Source organism: Tamandua tetradactyla, chromosome 12 (genome assembly GCF_023851605.1).
Source record: "Tamandua tetradactyla isolate mTamTet1 chromosome 12, mTamTet1.pri, whole genome shotgun sequence".
NCBI lineage: Eukaryota > Metazoa > Chordata > Mammalia > Pilosa > Myrmecophagidae > Tamandua > Tamandua tetradactyla.
Window position 1 is genome coordinate 56,564,857 of NC_135338.1, and position 16,677 is coordinate 56,581,533.

The 16,677-nt window shown below is 49.7% G+C and overlaps 1 protein-coding gene and 1 long non-coding RNA gene across 2 annotated transcripts in view; one reads left to right on the forward strand and one right to left on the reverse strand.

Annotated features, from left to right (window-relative positions):
• SYNE3 (spectrin repeat containing nuclear envelope family member 3) overlaps positions 1–16,677 on the reverse strand; it is a 116,342-nt gene that overhangs the window by 47,442 nt on the left and 52,223 nt on the right. The window contains exons 5-7 of the mRNA XM_077123467.1: positions 9,103–9,264; positions 7,631–7,978; positions 4,015–4,151 (exon numbers count right to left, since the gene is read on the reverse strand). Of these exons, the coding sequence (XP_076979582.1) occupies positions 4,015–4,151; positions 7,631–7,978; positions 9,103–9,264 (647 nt within the window). The remainder of the gene's footprint in view (positions 1–4,014; positions 4,152–7,630; positions 7,979–9,102; positions 9,265–16,677) is intronic.
• On the forward strand, positions 253–16,076 carry LOC143652172 (uncharacterized). The gene is made up of 3 exons (XR_013160461.1): positions 253–286; positions 377–517; positions 16,036–16,076. It is a non-coding gene; the product is annotated as an uncharacterized LOC143652172 (long non-coding RNA).

The following is a 16,677-nucleotide window of genomic DNA, read 5'->3' on the forward strand; positions in this document are numbered from 1 at the left end:
ACAAAAAAAATTAACCTGCAGGGGCTTTTGGTGAAAATGGAACAACAGAATGCATCCTACAGGATTGCAGATGAACCACACCTGGTGTTAAAGAAGTTTTGGTCCAGTAGCTTATCAGAACAGACAGCATGCCACGCTAATCAATGGATATCTGCTCCCCACTTTGTCAGACTTCTTTAGGTAAAATGAAAACTTAATATCAACCAATCAGCTCATTTCCTCACTCGCTTCTGCATTTGCCCTGTGTAAGCTTCCCCTTTCACTTCGCAGTGGAGCTCCTTTCCATGTATGTTTTGGAAGCTGCCCAATTCATGAAATGTGAACTGCTCAAATAAATTCCCATAATTAATAACTTGTTTAATATATTTTCTAACAGTTTTGGCAGCAGAAGTGGGAGCCAAAGGAGACCCTGACAGCCTCTGGAGGACTAAGAAGACCAGGTAGAAGAGACCTGCTGTCTCAGGGCCCTTTGTGCTCTGAGCTCTCTGCTCTCTCACTCATGCATTGAAGTCTACAGGTAAGTTCCTCTAGGATCTGAGCTGGAGCTCCACAATTTGTACTGAGCTCTGATCTGAGCAGTACTATATCTGGGGATCAGATGAAGGGTCTGGTTGGAGTCTGGGGATCGGACCATAGAGACTTAAGATCTTGAGTAAGTTACATGGGTTCTCCTTTGTTGAAAAATTTGGAATCTGGGGCTCCCCAGGCTGGGACGCTGCTGGCTGGGTACATGTTTACAAACTAACCTGTCTGTTTTTACAAAAATGATCAGAGTTTACTTAGAATTGCAGTGGCCGTGATGAGGCAGTTTTAGTTTAGATGAAGTAGTTTTCTTCAAGGGACATTCATAAAATGAGGGATCCCACATCTCTCAAAAGTATGGGATGAATATTCTAATTAATGTGATGAGGTATCAAAAGGAGTTAGCGATTCCAAAACGACTTGGTTAAAAGAGTCCTTTAAAAAGCCAATGAAAAGCTTAAGAAACAAGAAGCTAAGACAACTGATGAGCACCGTAGAGAAACAGACTAACTCCAACTGGGCCTTCAGCCCCTTATCTTTACCCTCCTTTGCATCCACAAACCTTCCTTCTCATATACTCCTTTATTCAGAAGTGAGAAGAAATGGAAAGTAGACAGGTGCCCTGTAAAATGAGGTCCTCCACAGACCTGGCATTCCACAACAGCCTCTTCAACCCATGGACAGAGACAGAACTCAGAGGCATAAATATTCATGGAAGAAATTGGAAGTGTTTGGGATGCATATGACCCAGGGTTGCCTGAACTTTATCAGCTTGTACAGGCATTGGTCTGAACCTCAGATGCTAAATCCTGGAAGGCAAAAGCTGCTATCTAGAAAGGGACTTAAAGCATTCTCCTTTCCCCAAGAAATCTGAGGCTCAAAGAGGCCTGAGAAATAGGGGAAAGCTTCCAGAAGATTATACATCAGGACAAAGAAAATCTCAAAAACTTCCTCCACAAATATTGATGGGAAAGCTTTAGCCCTCAATATTATTGAGCAAGGAATCTCAACGGGTTGCATCTGCCAAGAACAAATTCTGATAAAAATATAAAAGTGGGGCAAGGACAGAAAGCCTGCTCTTTAATATAAACTAGTGAGTTTTGAATTTCTATGCTCTCAGTGTCTCTGTGCTTTAATGTCTGACTCATGGCTAAAAAATTTTAAACTGAAACTAAAAACTCTCTGTGTTGGTATATATGTATGATGTATGCATGACATTTTACCTACCTTTGGATGATATTATCAAATTAACTTATAAAACTCCTTAAAAGAGCTTCATTCAAATTGGCTTAAAGAAAAACTAGTGCATGCATATAAATATATACTCCTATAGTCCCCCCAAATTAAGAAAAGCAAACTTCTGATATTGCCAATGAAAAAAGGAGTTTAGCAGAAGTAAACCCAAGTGCTTTCAGCAATTCAAGTTCACATAATTTAGGTAAACCTTGGACAAGCAAGATAAGTTTAATACTGTTAGTTAAAAACAGTTATGTCTTCTGAGTCAATGTTAAGTACAATGCAAACATACAATTTTATTCTACTTGGGTATGTTCGACCTAAACTTAGACAGTTTTATTGATCAAAAAGCTACCATTATACCTCTCCTAAATACTAAAGATGATGAATTATTCTGTGAAACTTTATTTCAGGAGTAATTGTTGGGGGTGCAAAGGTAGTTCAGTGGCAGAAGTCTCGTCTGCCATCAGAGTTGGATTCCTGGTCCATGCACTTCCCAAAAAACAAACGAGCAAAAACAGCAAACAAAAACCAACGAACCAAACAAACAAAATTCAAGAAATGGTACTGCAAAAATGGGATATTCACAGTGGGGGGGACAGGGTACAGGTGCTGGGGAAAACCTAGAAAGGGGGGATCTCTTCTCCCCCACCCCCTCCTCCATGTCGGAGCCCTGAGCGCTGCCCCAGAAGCTGTCAAGGGAACGTTGTGGGCTGGGCCACACCCAGAGGACAGAAACTGGAGGAAGCAAGAGAGGACGCCAGGGACCAAGGGCCCTCTCCTTCCAGCTCCCCTGGCTCTCCCGGCCCCGCCACTGCTCCTCTATGGGCCCACTCTGCCTCCCCGGGCCAGCAGCCCAGCCCCTGGCCCCTGCCCCAGGCACCTGAACGCTCCCTTTCTGGACAGCTACTGGAGCCTCCACTTCGGGCACAGAGTCCTATTTCCCCGGGGCCACTTTGCAGGGGGGAGTGCGCAGGGAGGGCCCCGTTTGAGAAAAGGACAAACTTTTGAGTGGATAAAAATCCAGCGGAATCTGACCCAAGCAAGTGCCCGGCCCAGGCGACAGGGGTTGGCACAACCTGGGAAGCAGAGGCAGAGGCTGGACCCCTGCGGTCCAGCTTCTCCACGAAGCAGCTGACCGAACCTGAGGAGCTCCTCCTGTGGCTGTACCAGCTTCAGTCCCAGCGCACCCAGCTGGCCGTGGCCTCGCAGCTCCACAACACGTGGGTCAAGAAGTGGTTGGAAAACCAGCGCATGGAGCAGAAGAGGCTGGTGAGGGAGGGGCCGCTCGCGACCCGGCCGGGTGTCCTGGCTCCCCGGCTCGGTCCCCGCAGCAGTGGGCCCTTAGTGCCTCCACCTTGACCCAGAAGCTGCCTAAAGACTGGGCCTCTTGGCTCCTCTGTGCTCTGACTTTTATGACCTTTGGCTTCATCTTCAGCAAGAGAAGTCACGGAGGAAGAGGAGAGGGGGGGACCCCCGGCCACTGCACCCCACTGTCTGTTTACTGCATAGGAAATTCAAGTCCCGCACTTAGGGTCCCACAGGGGATCCAGGACATCCTGTTCATCCAGGATCCTGTTCTCCTTCCATAGATGTGGGATCTGGGGATTCCCATGGGGTGAGAGACACACAGCCAGGTGGCAGCTCTCAGCTCATTCTGAAGGAACCCCCCACATGACAGAGGAGGTGTCAGGGCTACAGGGCCAGCTGTGCTACGTTCAGAACACCTCGGAGGCTCGGTACCTAAAACACATGCAGACTCCAAGCGGGCATTTTGCTCAGGTCCTCACAGATGCATATTTGATCTGCCGGTCTTTGCTGAGCTAGGAAGGCAGAGATGCTTGCTCCAGCCGGTCGGCTAAGATGGACTCAGCCCCATCAGAGGGCAGGGAATGGGGACTGACTAGTAGAAAGCCCTTCCTTTTGGCCATTACATGGTGAACCCCTTCCTAAGGCTCAGCTGCGTGAAAGCCCTGATGCAAATGGGGAAATGAGCAGCTTACCAAGGTCAAGGGCAAAGGCCAGGCTCTTTCTAGGAGCAAAAGGCAAAATAATCACCAGAAGACAGGGCCGGAACCTAATGAGAATCTCTCATAGTCAATGAGTTGAGAGGTTCAAGAGTTATCTAAGTTTCCAGGTTGCAAAAGAAAGCAAGCCCGCCCTCCGGAGATGGGATGAGATGGGTTATGAGGACCCTTGAGCCTGGGGATTCAGTCACAGCCCAAGTCCCGTCCACCCACCAGCCTTTCGGGATACCTCTGGAACTCCTGGATGGCAGAGACCACGTCGTCGAAGAGCGGCTGCAGGTCGTGGGAGAAGATGACGAGCTGCTTCAGCTGGACCTGCAGCCGGTCCACCCGAGGCTCCTCCGCAGCCAGCGCCCCCCGCGTCGCCTGCAGCGGACAGGGCAGGAGGGTGAGGGTGGCAGCCTGGAGACAGGTGTTTGTGGAGGGAAGGAGCAGGGCTAGTGGGGGTGGGCTGGGCTCTGTCTCAGAGCATGGGGACTGGGAGCTCCACCCTGGAGCTCGGCCAGCCTCTTCCGCCTCCCCGCTGTGTGATCTGGTATGTGGATTTATTCTCTCTGAACTCTTCCTCTTTATTATCACCTATCTCACAACATTATGACAACTACTAATACCCAGTAATGAAAACAATTGCGATTTGGGGAACATTTACAACGGCGCTGAGTGCTCTGGGTGCCCCATTCATTCAAGCCTCACAATCACCCTTCATCCTGGAAGGTATTTTGTCCCCATGAGGAAATGTGGGGCTAAGGGTTTTGCTGAAGGCTGCAGAGCTGGAGAACAGGTGGACCTGCCCTCGGAACCCAGGTTCTGGCTCCAAACCTGCCTCGTAAGCATCCAATGAAATCATGCATCCAAGAGGAGTTCTGAATTCAGTTATTATTGGCAGGCCTAAAATATATTTCACAGCTACACAGTAATTGTTTCACTTCACTGTGTCCAGGCACTGCAGATGTGGCCTTACCCTGTCATTCTGGGAAGTGCAGAGTTTGTCTTTGATGGGCCCCACCCCTAGTCTGTGATCAGGAGGAGGCAGGCTGGGGGAACGGGAGATGCATGGGCTTTGGCACGCATAGTCCTGGCTTGGAGACCTACCTCTACCCCGTCCTAGCCGTGCCGCCTCAGGTCCTACCCTCTCAAGTTGAATGGGGCTGCTCTGACCAGCCTCACCCATCATAAGGGTGAATGTGCAGTGTTGTCAAGGCACCTGCCCAGCCAGTGCCTGTCCCCTCCCCTGTGCACCCCACACCACTAGTTGGTAGGCTGTGTTGGCTCTTCTTGCCATCCCAACCTCTAGCTCCATCATTTGCCAGGGGCAGCTTCAAGTTGGCTTAGTCTAGGGTGAACCATGTATGAAAAGGACCAAAGTTTTGAGCTCAAATAGAGGGGTTCTAGGTAACAGCTAGGGGTGGTAGGAGACACTCTATAGGCAGAACATAGAATCTGCCCAGCCGGGCCTGGTCATCCCCAAACTTAATCTTGTCAATATTCAATTATTAAGCACTATCTAGAAAGGTTTTCATAGAAGACTAAGACTAAATCATTTGGTGCGAACTAGCAGCTTCTAAGCCACGGCACCCAGGAAAGTTGGCCAGCCTGCAGGGCAAGCTGAGATCCAGCTGGGAAGGGCAGGGGGAGGTAGAGGACAGAGGCCTACCTCGGGAGAAGGGCCTGTTTGGACCTCAGCAAGGCCAAGAACCAACTTGAGATTGCACACATTGCAGAAATGGCAAGGGCCCTCTGTTCCTGAAGAACAGAGTGGGAAAGGCCTGGGAGCTATGGGGAGAGGGATGATTCCCATGGCTGGGTGGCCTGGCTAAGCACTGGCCCTCTAGCTCAGTTTCCCAGCTTGGGAAAGAGAGGGGTCCCTTCTTGCTCTGACATGCCCCGTTTGTACCTCCAATGCTGACATTTTTTAGTTTTCTGGTCTGCTGGGATGTCTGGGGAGGACGGGCCCTAGGATTGAGGTGCATTTCCTAAACTGCCTCCAGTTTAGGCAGAAAACCACTCTGATGTCAACCTTCAGGGCTCCAAGTCTGCCTGAAGTGGACGAATGGCCCGACTCTGGTCAGCAGAGGATGCCACCAGCCATTCACGGCCCCTACTCTCCATGAGGGGGGGTCAGGCCATGTGCAACTTCGGCAAGCCGTCCAGCCTCTCAGTGCTTCGGTGTCCATAAAACAGGGGCCACAACAGTGCCCTCCACATGGAGCTATACAGCACAAGGAACAGAATGGCAGGTACTGGTAAATAATCTCCACCATGAAGGTTTTACAGATGAACATGTCCAAGCACAGGAACTTTCTTTGTGAACATGCTTTCCTGCAGTTCACCTGTTTCTCACAAAAGGGAAATTGGGCTACATTTCTTTAGTGCAACACAGGATAACTCTGCTCTACCCTCCCCCTGCCCTGCTCAGTCACAGGCTCTTCCAGCCCCAGCCAGGCTGAGCCACCTTGGAGCTGTGCACTTGGCCTTTTGCCCAGGCACCCAGTTGCTCCTGGAGGGCTGGATTGGAGCAGAACTGCTATCTTCTTCTTGCTCTATCACACATAAGAGTAAGCAGTGACCATGTGAATGATAGTTTAAGAACACAAGTGTTAGTAACAAATTCCAAATTTCCCTTTTCATTGATTTCTGGCTAGCCACGGCTTGATCACAATTGAAGTAATTCAGAATGAGGTGAGGCAGAGACACTGTAGGTGTGGAAAGGTTTCCTGAAATGCAGCCAGGCCATGGGCAGGTGGCTGGTGTTCCCTACCACCAGGTGTCCCCTAGGACAGGTGTATCTCAGATGGCAGAGCTTTTTAGGCCTTCTTCTTCTACTGTCCTCCACCAGGAACTGCTGGTAAAAGGCTGTTTTGAGCACTGGCCTTTCGGAAGGTGCTGCTCTAAAGCTCAAGACGTTAAAGGAATGCTGCTAAAGCCTTGCAGAAGCAAGGAGGGAAGCTGGGCCCTGAGCCCAGACCACTGAACTCCAAAGTCTACACTCTTTACCCCCACTGCACCCCACCACCTCTAACACAAGCTGACACCGACAGTCCTGAAGGGGACACAAATTCCCTTTGCATGGAGACAATCACTGCAGTGTGATTGGAGACAATCACTGCAGTGGTCTACCAGAGGGCTGGATGAAAAGAGAGCCCCAAGAAGGCATTGTTTTGTTTCCAACTACACAAATGTTTCTGCATAAATATAGGAAGGGAGTAAGAACAGAGAGCAGTCATGCGGAGTGGAGATGGCACCTGGAGTGATGTCTTAACGACATTTAAGGAACTGTGATAATGAGTTCACAGAAAGAGAGATGGGTTGGACGGGTGCTGGTGATCCCTATAAAAAAATATTTCTTTTCCTGCCTATGAGTCTGCACGAGGGACTGAGAGTGATCTGAGCAAACATCAGGTCTGAGTCTGAAACCCACTTGCTTTTCTCATGGTGGGCATCCTCTGCTTGGATGATGCAGAACCCTGTCATGTTTGTTCCTTGTCATCGCCATTTAAGAGCTTACCCTTCTGACCTCTGCCTCGGGCCTACAGAGCCCGCCTTCCCGGGCAAGGGGGTGGCTACGAGGCCCAAACCTGATGCCTAATCCACCTCTGGTCTTATTTACTCACTCACACTATGACCCTGGGGGTGTCAGGGAAAAAAAAAATCTCTCCTGGCCTCAGCTTCCTCATCCAGAAAATGGGAACAAACACCCAACTTGCCCCCTTCCCCAGAAGGGAACTCAAAAAGCTTGCCAAAGACTCAGGGGATGTGCTTGAGCATGTTTAAAGCTCAGTGTGATTTTCCCATGGTGCGCAGGGGCTTACAGTGGCAACATCTGAGGTCCGCCCAGACCTCCTTACCGAGTAGCGTCTCCAGCAAGCCACCAGTTCGTCCTCAGTCTCTCCCTTCGCCGCGGGCTCCAGGCCCTCCTCAGCCAACCTTTGTAGGTGCTTCCTGAACTCTCCAAGCTCTGCCTCCAGTTGCCGGACCTGCTGCTCACAGGCGCCCTTGGACTTGAGCATGTTCCGCAGCCGCTCCTCCTCCTCCTGCCAGAGGACTCGCAGCTTCTCCAGAACCTTCTGCAGCTCCTCCAGTTCTTCAGTGATCTTCTCGGCACCCAGAGGAGAAGTATTCTGAATGACTCCCACGGACTGCTCCTCCAGTCTCTTCAAAGACTCCTCACCCCTGGGAAAGTTGTTGGCGATGTCCTGAAGGGGACAGGGGTGAAAGAAAAAGATGTGCAGTGGAAAACAACACATTTGCTGTATATTCCAGAGGCCCTGGGAATGTCATGCTGAACAGTCATTCCTGGACTCCCAGGTTAGAGCTGGGGTGGGGGAGCTTTCCAAGGAGGGGACTGTGCACCAAATGTCCTTGACCTGCCACATGAGAAGGCCATTCCCTTCCATGACTTCGCTAGCCTTTTGATAAGACAAGGAGAAAGTTTGTCTCTGTCTTTAACATCTCCCTGCATTTCTCAATCTTCTCTTTTATAACGAAGAGAGAGTGAGCCTCAGGCTAGAGCCTTCAGCTGGCAGCAGCTCTAGAACCCCATCACCCCAGTTCTCATTGTATTTATTTCATTTGCATTTATTTGCCATTTATCTGACAATGGATACTGGTTTTCTATGTATGGCAAGTGATGCACATTTTCTTTCCAAACATTTGCTCATCAGTCCTTTAAAAACAGAGTCAATTTAGATACAAATATTAAATAAATAATGCAGGTGTGTTGCACAGCTGTAGCAAAAATTATAAAGCAGATCTTGAATTACCAAAGATAATCCACCCACTTTATGGTAGGAGTCAAGGGTTCAGGCAAGGCCACACAACTAGTCAGAAAAGCTGGAGTGGATCCAACGCCTCCCGACAGCAGGTCTGAGGGCCCTTTCTCTACACCTGGCTTCCTCACCTTTGGCATTTGGGGGTGGACAGTCCTTGGTTGTGGCAGCCGTCCTGTGCATTGTAGGATGTTTAGCAGCATTCCTGGTGTCCACCCAGTAGATGACAGTAGTGGCCCCCTCCCAGTTGGGACAACATTAAAAATGTCCCCAGACACTGCCCAGGATCCCCTGGGGTATGTGACCCCAGGTTGAGGCCGTGCTGCTGTACTTCTGGCTTAAAAGAGTCCCACAAAGCAGCTAAGCTGCCTAGCCTCTGCGCGCCATCTCACACTTCTCTCCAAGAGGGGCCTGTGCGTCCTGACGTTTGTATCTTCTGAACACCTGGCACTGTCCTTTTAAACTAGAAACTGGAACCCACCTCATTTGAGCGCTTCACAGGCAGCCCCCTTCCCCGGGGCCCCCTGGTGGAGATGCAGCCCTGGGGTTACCTGCAGGGCTGACAGCCGCTGCTTGGTGCTCAGCTTGCAGCTGCTACCCAGACAGCCGTTCAGCTTCTCCATCACTGCCCTCAGCCACAGCTGGAACTCGTCCACATCGGCTTTGAACTGCGTGTGCTCCTGGGCCACCTGCTCCAGCAAGTCCACTCGGTCCTGTGGAAGGAGGGATGAAACCAGCGGCCATGAGGCTCCCCAACCTCGGCAGCCCTGGCCTTCCAAGTCAGGAAATCCACAGCCTGGCTAGAGGTGTGTGTGTGTGTACATGCACACACATGGGTGTCCATGTGTGTGCAAACAGTCTCAACCCTTTCACTGGAGACATAGAGAGCCCAAACTTTCTGCTCTATCTTCTTAGCAATATGCCAACAGACTCTTGGCTTTGGAGAGCAAAGCAGGTTAGAACTGGATCCTCGACTCCACTGCTCAGCTGACTTTCTTTCCTGCCATGTCCTAGGAATGGCACTCAGGGCTGGGGCATGACAACAATCACCAGGAGGACAACCACAGAACATTCTCATTTTGAGCACTTGCCAAGGTGCCAGGCACCTCTCTAAGAACTAGAAGTGCTCTATCTCAGTGACCCTTCCTGAGAATCCCATGGTTATCCCAGTTGGACAGATGAAGAGACTGAGACCCAGAGAGGTGACCTTACCTGCCCAAGATCACCTGGCTAGGAAAGTGCCAGGACTCAAACCCAGGAGCAAGGTGGGGCCTGCAGCATTTCCAGATCCATCATGCAAAGGTGTCTATAGGGTTTGCAAGTAAACGAAGACCACCCCATTTCCTCAGGACCCACTTATGTTCAATGCTGGATTGGAACCTTCTCTATTTTCAGCCAATTCCTCCTACAAAGGACAAGCTGGTGTCCTAAGGGAGCCTGATGTGGGTGGATATTGTGTCTTGCTGTGGGATCCACTGTATGCCTAGAGATTCTGTTTTTCAAAACACACCCTGATCCCAGCATTCCCTCTTTAACACTTTCGGGCTCCCCATGGCCCCCAGGCTCAGATCCAAGCTCCATTGCAGGCCCCTCCATGTTTCTCAGTGGTGTTGAGGTCAAGGGTCTGGGTGGAGACTTACCCAGGTGATTCACCCCTCTGTGCCTCAGTTTCCTCACTTGTACAATGTGGTCAATAACCTGCCTCACTGGGGTGCAGTGAGGAGTAAATAAATGCTTAACAACCACGAGTCATTGTTTATTATCTTTTGCTCCACTCCTCCGTGCTCTTGTCATGCCTAATGACACAACGTGGCCCAGACATGGTCCCAGGCCTTTGCAACTGCGAAGGATCAGATAGAAAATGTTTTTGGCTTCACTGGCCATGAGGTCTCTGTCGTGACGACTCCACTCAGCAATTGCATCCTACTCCCTTCCCCTCCCTTCCCCTACCTGGTCATCAGATGCCCACCTGGCAATGCCAACTCCCAGCCCCCACCTTCTCTGAAGACTTGCCCAGTGCCCCAGGCCAAATTAACTCAGGGGCACAGCTCTATCAGAACACCTGTCTCCCACATTGTGCCGAGTTCCCAGTTATCCACTGGGAGAACCAAGAGCCCCGGAAGAATGAGGCTGCCTTCAGTGACTTTGTCTCCCCAGAGTCTAGCTCAGGCCAGGCTCTGTGGATGCTTCCTGAATTGCAGGAAGAATAAACACCAAGAGCCAAAACTTGCCTGCCTCTAAGGGAAAGGTTTCAAGAAGTGATTCAAGACAAGGGAAACTTTCATTTAAGAAGCACCTACTATGTGCCTACAACTCTAAAAGCATTATCTTACTTAATGCTCACAGCTTAGAAAACCATCCCATTTTGCAAATGCCAAGCTAGGAGTTAGAAGATCTCTTACTCCCACAGTGCCTCGTGGGTAGGATTCAAATGGCTAGTATGGAACTCCCAAATCAGTGCTCTACTCCAGCAGTCAGCAGACTTTTCCTGGCAAGAGCCAGAGAGTAAATATTTTTGGCTTCACAGGCCATATGTCTCTGTCACAACTACTCGACTCTGCTGTTGTAGCACTAGGCACCCATACACAGTGAATTCATTTAGAGACTGAGCATGGTCCAATAAAATTTTATTTAGGGATACTGGAATTTGAATTTCACATAAATTTCATGTCATGAAATATTTTTAAATGTATTTGTTCCAACCATTTTAAAAAGTCAAAACAACTCTAAACTCACAAATAGTACAAAAATAGGCGGTGACTGGATTTGGCCTGCGGGCTGAAGTTTGCCAAGCTCAGCTCTTTCTGTGTCTGAGAAGATTCTGACCATCTTCGAAGCTAAGTCAAAAATTCTCAAGTGATACGACCGACATGTGTATGGATTTGAAAACCTTCCCTGGCTGTTTGTTTTGAGAAGTTCATCGTCCAATTTAGAAATACTAATTCATTTAAACCTTTGCACCATCCATCGCAAGTAGGAGAAACTATCCCCATTTTACAGATGGGAAAACCAAGGCTCAGATCCAAGTGCCTCAGTGAAGAGGTGAGATGTTTTCTCCCCTCCACCCTCAGGGAAGTGAAGCTCAGCATTTCAACAGGGTGCGGCAGATAGGAAGGTGCCAGAGCTGCCTGTATTCCACTGAGTGGACCACGGGACAGTGACCTTCTCCTTGCATCCCTGCCAGTACCCCTCAGATGGCGCTGGGCCCTCGGCAAGTCTCCTTGCTGCCTCCTCCCTCCCTTCAGCTTCTTCGCATCTATGGACACCCTCTCAGAGTTTCATCCACCCCCAGAAAAGGATGATTCGTGAAACAAATTGGATTGGGAATTACAAGCAGAGAGTAAACGGAGTCAATAGATGGGGACAGGCTCGGGGCGGGAATGCGGCTTAGCCCGGCGGGGTTCCTGACCAGCTCTGGGCCAGGCCTGATAGTCACACGGGGTCCCGGCCTTGCCAGAGGGGGACAGGGTGACCAGTGGGCATGTGCTCAGCCTCCCCGTGAGTGCGAACAGTGAAACCAGTTGCAGCCAGGGCAGAGTTGTCAGGGATGCCAAACCCAGCCCATCCACAGAGGCGACGAGAGTTGTGTCTCTGCGGAGGGTGGCGTGAGCAGCTTTGATTCACGGCCAAGATGCCAGACAGACACACCTTCCCGAAAGGACTCCATGGGGGCAGGGAGGAGGAGGATGCTACTGTCTGCCTGGCTCTTCGGAAAACAGATGCGGTGGATTAAAAACAAACACACTGACTGGCCATCAGCCTGCTCTGTCTACTCCTGACCTGAAAATGCTCGGGATCCATGGATGCTGTGGCCGGGGTGTCTGTGGATTTAAACCTCATTTCCCCAGTGGTGGCCAGTGGTCCTCTCAAGAGTCTCCTTCAGGTGAAGTGGTCTCTAGGCAGAAGCAATGCGTAGGCTTGTAGTGCAAAGGGGCTGAGGGGAGTGAGCGAGGTCCACTCCAGAAGCTGCAAGTTGTTCAGCAAAAATGAAACTCAGAGTACATGCGTGGCAGACACAGAGAACTAGGGAGGTATCAAAAAGTGAGTCTGGAAGGTTGAGCAGGAGTCAGGTAAGGAAAGGATAGGGGAAAAAATGGGACAAAAACTTTCTAAAAAAGAATATCCATTCAGAGGTGGCCCCGTGGTGCTCCTAGGGTTTCATGTCCATCAAAACCAGAGGATTTGCTAATTAACACATTGGAAGTAAAAGGTGGGGTTCATAAGTGAAAATAGTGGCCTGTTGAACAGCTGGAGGAATGTTGAAAAGAGGATCCCATGGCTGAAAGAAGAGCTATTAATATATAAAATATCCTGTAGCCCCTCCCATCCTTGAGAACAGGCCTCCCCAGGGGAGATGCAGGGTCACAGACAGGGACACAGTCCTGAGTCCCAGCGCTGCTGGAGCAAGATTGCGGCCAGAGGCCTTGGAAAGGCATTCTTGTCTGCCTAGGGAGGAGCTTTTCTGCAGGACAAGGCTTTATCACACATACAGAGCAGAAGGAGACCCAATACTGCATGAACTGCTTTGGGTCTTCTTGCTATTGAATGTCTGAATGCATAAAGAATTAGGGTGAGACTTGCTTTTGTCATAACATGGCACTGAATTGTAGGAAGGGCTGATCCCCATTGTTAAAACGACAGCTCCCCCAAAGAACCTTCCAGAAGAACCTAAAGTGAACTGAGGACACAGCCCTACTCTTTGCCAAGGATTTCTTCCACTCTTTGTAGAAAAAAAGAGCTTATTGAAGGGCAGCTGCTGCCTGCACCAAATTTGTTCTATGATGGAACGATTCTTTGAGCATGCTAGGGTCCACTTGTGAGAACTCTGGGTTATTTCATTTCTCCCCACCATGTAAGGAGGGCCAGCAACCTGCTGGCACCTGGAAGAAGGCAATTAATGGGCCAGCACAGAGGCTGTGCATGCTGGCAAGCTCTGAATTCACTTCATATCTGGAAACCCAGAGAGGGTAAGTGATTTTCCCAAGATCACATAGCTTGACAGGACCCAAAGCAGCATTCTTTGTTATGTGTCTCATGGCCTGTAAAGAAACGCTGGCCATGGGGGAAAGTCAAAGCTCTTGGTTGGCCAGGGCTTTGGATTTCTGCTCCACTGTCAGGGTGGCCCAGCTGCTGCACTTCCTCCCTCTCCTAGCAAACAAGCTGTGTTTCATCCCACACCTGCCCTGTGAGCCACATCTCCCTGTCCTGAAGAGAGACAGGGGGACAATGTATTGGCTTACAGCTGGCAGCTGCAACCTCCCCCCCCATAGGGGACAACTGTCTTGCAAGACCTTTAGGCCCCAAGGAAGGGTGAGATGGTTGGGGAAGAGAGAGTGGAGGCACCCTAGTTAGAAAGGGAAACATTTTTAGGTTTAAATGTTAAGATCAGGAGGAAAAGAGGTAGAGGGACTTGGAGATAAGAGAAGGGGAAGAAGAGAGAGGTGATCCAGGGAGGAAACTTCTTGGCAGAAATGGAAGCATCTGGAAGAATAGGATGTTCAATTAAGTTAAGTTACCTGCCCAGCCAGGCTGGGATTTCTAAAAACTCTTCCCTCTCCCACCTAGTCAGTTTGTCTTTGTCGCCTGGTAACCGAGAAGTTGAGTTAAATGATTATGATTACCAAATTGTTATGTAGATGCCTTTTAATTTTCTAGTATACTGTAGAATAACCAAAAATAACTGCCTGAATCTACTGAAACTCACTGAGCTGTAACCCCAATGCCCTGATCTTTGGTAAAGATAATGTATACTTACCTTATGACTGTAAAAGCCTCAGGATAACGTGTAACTGGCCTGGCTTGTACCCCCTTATCTTGTTATACAACTTTAAAGTTTTGTGCTCAGTAGACAGCTCCTTAATGTTTATTAATGAGGGAACTTGAGTCAGCGCAGAATTAACCCACCCTAATTCCTAAGCTATCTCACTAGACGAAGCTAGATCTAACCAAAATTGGCCCATCTGAAATGTACAGTAGCTTAACTCTTAACTTAGAGGTGACCTATACCTCATTATAATACCAAAATCACACCATCATCACATTAAGGCTGTCATTTTCTGACATATGTTATCAATCTGCACATCCTCAATAATTAGACCATCCCTAATTTCATCATCTTGAGCCATTATACTCATTATCCTAAAACCTGCCCATCCTTTGATACTATAAAACCCTCAGAGTTACTAGTTTGGGGAGACAGATTTTAGGCCCATAGGCCATCTGTTCTCCTTGCTTTGCTCTTGGCAATAATTTCTCTCTTTGAAATACTGATGTCTTAGGAATTGGTCATTTGTGTGCATCGGGCAGAGAACCCCCTTGTGGAAATCAAGGACTGAGTTATGCCTTCAGGTTGACTCTGCCGGGGTGAGCCTCCAGAGACAGCAAGAACTCACAGAGCAGGGAACCGGATTTTGGGGTGACCAGGATGCATCTGGGCCACCAAGAATCTTCAGGGGCTACCGGGCACCAAGTGTTCCCCACCCTGCTTGGGAGGGAGCCAGAGCATTTTCCTGTGTCCAGGGCTGGCAGGCTGAGGAATGCCCAGGAGGTGGACGTCTGGGGGCTACACTCCACTTTATTGATGAGGACCCTGGAGTCGGGAGGTCAAGTGTTTTCCCAAGGGTGCACCATAAGCGCCTTTGAGGCCAGGTATAAAGCCTGTCCTTATAATGTAAAAGATGATCCCTCAGTAGCTCCTCCACAGTTTCTCAGTTGCATGGAGAGTCTGACAAAAGCAATGGCTCCTCTTCCAAGAACAATGCATACTAGCACAGTGTCTTGAATATGGCAGCAGGGGGCCTGTAGGGGCTTGCCCTCCTCCTCCACATCCTCTGCCTCTCCGCCTCCCCTGCAGCCAGCTCAGGAAGGAGCGGACAAACACCTTCATGGTTTGCCAGGTCCCCCTCTCCACTCAAAAGCTAAAGCTGCTTGCTCTGAGTAAGAGCAGAGGTCCCAAATCTTCGGAGTCCAGAAAGATAAAAGCAAAGGTCCGTGAACTTCACCCAACAGCCGAAAAAGCCAAACTAAATTGACTTCTCTGTGCAAGATCCAGTCACCCCAGTTAACACCAGCACCCCATTTCCTTATGGGGGTCAGAATTAGACTGGCTGAGGGGGCTTCCAACCAGGAGGCAGCTTCCCAGCCATACCGTCACCAGCTACTTCTCATGCCATGACGCCCACACTCCTGCTCCCCAAGGACCTCGGCAGCAAACCTGTGCCTCTCCTCCGGGAGCTCCAACACCTCCCGCCTTCTAACACGGCCCCCACGGGGCCCCACCAGGCACCCATGAGACCTCAGCCCTGATGAGCCCAGGGGCCAGGGTTTGTCCAGGACGGGGAAAATCGAAGGTAGAGGCTAAATTGGGCGTCACCTAGAACTTTTGGTTCTTTCTGGTGGGCCAGTGGTGTGTGACTCTTAGATTTTTTTGTTTTTACTCTAAAAGAGGTGGGCCCAGTAATACTCCCTCTGTTTGTCTTATTTAGCAGGTTGGGAGGATCAAATGAAGTCGGAGACCCGGAGAGGCTGAGAAATTATTGCAGTGCACACCAACAAGAATGATTTCTATGATTTAAAAAAAATCTGATGGTGGGGAAGTCCCCAGGAACAATGATGAGACTTTCTTAGGCACTTATTTCTGCATCTGGGCCTGAACTGGATTGAAAAAAAACCTGAGGGTGTTCTCTGACTCACAGGTCCCCTGAAATCCCCCTACCTCGTGCACACACTCCAAGCACTTTCCATCGCATCTCTTCTGTGGCCTGCACTGGGGCTGTCTGCTGATTCACATGACTCCTGATTCCTGTAAAGTCACAGCAAGGAGGCGGGGGCCAGGCACGTCCCCGCCCACACACTTGGGTCTTTGCAGGTCTAGGGAGGGCCACTGGGATGTTTCTGGTGGGGGAGGGGGTGGACAGACCTTGTCTGTCTTTCTGGATCCCTGTGCAGCTGCCATAACTTCCTTCTATTTAAGTTACCATCAGGCCGCAGGGGTGGGGTTCTCTTCCATTCAATAAATAGCTCAGACACCTGCTGGTGTCAAAACAATTGTCATCCCTATTTATTCTCTCACTGTTTTTGAGAGTAGAGATCGTCCTTTACATTGAGAAAGTGCCTGGTAGTGTTCA